The 4357-nt window shown below is 44.6% G+C and overlaps 1 protein-coding gene across 1 annotated transcript; it reads right to left on the bottom strand.

Moving 5' to 3' along the window:
- Nucleotides 1–2849: 2849 nt before the first annotated feature.
- On the bottom strand, nucleotides 2850–4127 carry LOC137349358 (zinc finger protein 436-like). Its single transcript, XM_068014883.1, has one exon. It carries the CDS (start codon nucleotides 3844–3846, stop codon nucleotides 3064–3066), a length of 783 nt encoding a protein of 260 aa, XP_067870984.1. The 5' UTR covers nucleotides 3847–4127; the 3' UTR covers nucleotides 2850–3063.
- Between the last annotated feature and the right edge of the window lie 230 nt (nucleotides 4128–4357).

Here is a 4357-nt window from a genome sequence, read left to right as displayed (position 1 = left end):
GTGGATCAGACAAGTCCACAAGATGGAAGATGGTTTCTTACCCAAGAACCCAGGTAGCAGGGGCCAGGCGACCAGTGGGCGCCCAAAGCTCCGCTTCAAGGAATTTGCAAGTGTGACCAGAAATCCCTAAATGTCGACTATCGCAGTTGGGAGTCACTAGCTGACGAAAGAGGGAAATGGCAACACATCCTGTGGACTGGTGTGCAATACCACGATGACCAGTTGCTGCAGCAGCTTGGCAACAGACGCCAATGTCAAACACAACAACTCACAGCATCACTTGGCAGCTTCATGTGCAGCACTTGTGGCAGAGCCTGTGTCTCAACGGTTGGCTTTTACAGCCATCAGCAAAGGTGAACCAAGAGAAGATAAATCACCTAAATAGATTGTTTGCTGCATGTCCATCATCTTTTACAGGTGAAAGGATGACAGTCCACTGTTTCCCTCACTCTCTCCTTTCTCTATTTCTCTCTCTCTCCCACTTCTCTCATTCAGAGAGAAAGATAGGGAGAAAGAGAGAGACACACAGAGAGAAATCCACAATCAGAAACTAAACAAATGACCTCCTTCTATGCTGTAAATGACTCCATGACTCTAAAATGAGTTAAAATGGCTGCTGTACATTGCATTTAAACATCAAAATACATCTCACTGCCTAAAACACAAACATTATTCAGGAATTATAACAAACAAACGGACAAAGAAGGACCAGAAATAAAGGTACTGAATTGGGGGAAGGCCGATTTCAATATGATAAAACAGGATCTGGCCAAAGTGGACTGGGAGCAGCTCCTTGTGGGAAAGTCTAAATCAGACCAGTGTGAGTCAATAAAAAAGGAAATAGTGAAAGATCAGTGCCAACATGTTCCCAAAAGGTGAAGGGTAGGACCAACAAGTCCAGGGAACCCTAGATGTCAAGGGATATAGAGGATTGGATAATGGGGGAAAAAAGGAGGCTTATGGCAGATTCAGAGGGCTGAAAACAGTGCAGGTGCTTGTGGAGTATAGAAAGTGTAGGGGGTGGGGTACTTAAAAAAGTAATTCGAAGAGTGAAGAGGGGGCATGAAAAATCACTGGTGGCCAAGCTAAAGGAACATCCCATGGCGTTTTATAAGTATATTAAGGTCAAGAGGATAACCAGGGAAAGAGTAGGGCCCATTCGGGACCAAAGTGACAATCTGTGTGTGGAGCCGGAGGATGTAGGTGAGGTTTGAAATGATTACTTTTCATCTGTGTTCACTATGGAGAAGGATGATGTCAGTGTAGAACACAGGGAGGGGGATTAGTGTAGGATTAGTATAAATGGGTGGTTGATGGTCAGCACAGACTCGGTGGACCGAATGGCCTGTTTCAGTGCTGTATCTCTAAACTAAACTAAACATTCTGTTAGGAGCATGTGATACTCCTGATCCAATTTTCTTTTAGACAATTAGTTACCTTCAAGCACAAAAGAGGCAAATAACCTTATTAACTTTAGCAAATGTGGTGCCTCTATAGATAGAATTGCTTGTTTTTAAATATCATGACTCATGGTAGATTTTATAACATAATTAGTCACATTATAATGATTCGAAACTAAAATAATCTTGTTTGCCATGCAGATCTGATTATAATAATGAAAACGAATGAAAAATGTGATTTTCCTTTTCAAATGGTCCAGATATTATGCAATGTAAAAAGTGTCCCAGATCTTGCTGGTGACAGTGGAGAAGTAATGAGACTAGTGTTGTACCTCCAGGAAGCAATCCCTGCACTCCAGGTCCCAATACCTGGTGGGACATCCTGCCCCATGTGCCCAAAGATCTGCAGGTCATGAATCGGCCTATTCAGTGACCTGAAGACCCATGGCAGAAACTTTGAGTGGATGTCATCCTCAAATCGAGGGACAGCCGACAACAACCTCAACAGTAACAAGTTTGAGGTTCTGTTGCATCATCCCCAAATCAAGCTCAAATGTTTGGTAAAGGCCCTGTGACAATGCAGCAGGTCCAATAGACAGCTGTATATCCCAACAGTGATGAACACTTCTGGCTCCTGTTCTACTGCATCAATTGGTTCAGTGACAGCTGCATTTAACAGCAAGGTGAGCTGAAAATCATAACTATTGTGTTGGCTTGGAGAAAGACAGCATGTACAGAGTACTGTGCCATCAGCCTGAGAAACCCAGTGACCATTTATAGTGACTGCAGAGAGCTCACAGGATAGTTTCACTGTAACCAATACACAGCACTAGTGGTGCAAGACACTCTTTTCCAGATAATCTTAAGCAATGCCAAAACACACATTGAAGAAAGATGGCCAGAGTTATATTCCTTGTGTTCCATCACTATGGTGTAAAAGACAGCTTCACACTGACTCAAGGTTTACAGTGTGACTGGGTCAGTAGACAGTGAAAATGGAGGTGAACAATGAATGGAATTCAGCCATACACCTGAGCAAACCGATAAGTGGAAATTCCAGATCACTTCAGTTGCTGCAAAGCACAGGACATATTAAGTTTATACAGTTCATGTTCACTGCAGGATATTCACATTCAGTAACCAGTATGTGCAGAGTTTTCAGAAATTATTTCAGACACACACTGCTGTGTAAATGGAAGCAAGTTTCAAATTCCTATTGACAGACCAATGTTTTTGCTGCAGACCAGCGACTTGCCAGCTACTGATCCTGCACCATTAATTTTAAACCATGTCAAATGAGCTGTGTCAGTTCTCAGGTGGTCTCTGCTAAGATATCCCATGAAGGCAAAAATAAACATTGGGAATTGGTCTGTGTATACACACATCTCCTTTTTGTCTATTTACAGAAGACTGACACACTGAAGTTGTGAAGGAGTTTGCAGTTCCACCCACTTGCTTTCCTGTTTGAAATTCATTTCCACCAAGGTGGAAGACTATAAAAAATAAAGGTGACATAAAAAGGTAAAAATAAAATCGCCGAGCAGCTGCAATTTCTTTCAAAGCCGGTCTTTTAGTTCAGGTCAGAAGGGGAGAAGCCAATGGTGGATTTCCGAAACATCAATGTCGGAAATCTGATATTTGATGAAAATTTCTCATCCCCGAGTTACTTGTGAACTCGCTGGTGTCTCAACAGATAGGATGAAGTAGTAAATCCCTTCACACAGTCAGAACAAGTGAATGACCGATCCCTTGTGTGAACTCCCTGGCGTTTCTGAAGGTTGGAGGACTGAGTGAATCCCTTCCCACACTCTGTGCAGGTGAATGGCCGCTCCCCAGTGTGAACTCCCTGGTGTTTCTGAAGGTTGGAGGACTGAGTGAATCCCTTCCAACACTCTGAGCAGGTGAACAGCTTCTTCCCAGTGTGAACTCGCTGGTGTGTCAGAAGGTCAGAAGTAGTAGTGAATCCTTTGCCACATTCTGTGCAGTTGAATGGTTTCTCCGCTGTGTGAATTCGCTGGTGTTTCAGCAGATCAGAAGAAGTAGCGAATCCCTTCCCACACTCTGTGCAGGTGAATGGCCTCTCCCCAGTGTGAACTCGCTGGTGTGCCAGTAGCTGGGATGACTGAGTGAATCCCTTCCCACACTCAAAGCAAGTGAATGGCCTCTCCCCAGTGTGAACTCGCTGGTTTCTCAGAATGCTGGATGAAGTACTGAATCCCATCCCACACTCTATGCAGGTGAATGGCCTCTCCCCAGTGCGAACGCGCTGGTGTGTCAACAGCATGGGTAACTGAGTGAATCCCTTCCCACATTCCGTGCAGGTGAACGGCCTCTCCCCAGTGTGAATGCGCTGGTGTACAGTGAGAGTGTGGAATCGTCTGAACCCAGTCCCGCAGTGAGAGCACCTGAACGGTTTCCTGTCAGTGTGAACACATTGATGGGACATCAGTTCAGTAGAACATTTATAGCAATTCCCACAGAATGGACATTTAAAAGTCTCTCCCCAGTGTGAACTCGCTGATGTGTCAGCAGGTAGGATGCTTGAGTGAATCCCTGCTCACACTCGGTGCAGGTGAACAGCCTCTCCAGAGTGTGACTGCGTGGATGAGCTTCCAGCTCAACTAAATAATTGAATCCCTTTCCACAATCCCCATATTTACATGGTTTCTTCCCAGTGTGACTGCACTTGTGTTTCAACAGGTCCGATAATCGGCTGAAACCTCGTCCACACACAGAACATGTGTACAGTTTCTTCCCAGTGTGACTGCACTTGTGTTTCAACAGGTCCGATAATCGGCTGAAACCTCGTCCACACACAGAACATGTGTACAGTTTCTTCCCAGTGTGACTGCACTTGTGTTTCAACAGGTCCGATAATCAGCTAAAACCTCGTCCACACACAGAACATGTGTACAGTTTCTTCCCAGTGTGACTGCACTTGTGTTTCAACAGGTCCG

This window comes from Heterodontus francisci, chromosome 34 (assembly GCF_036365525.1).
Source record: "Heterodontus francisci isolate sHetFra1 chromosome 34, sHetFra1.hap1, whole genome shotgun sequence".
Lineage (NCBI taxonomy): Eukaryota > Metazoa > Chordata > Chondrichthyes > Heterodontiformes > Heterodontidae > Heterodontus > Heterodontus francisci.
The sequence above is the reverse complement of the archived record's forward strand: the minus strand, read 5'-3'. Positions and strand labels throughout refer to the sequence as shown.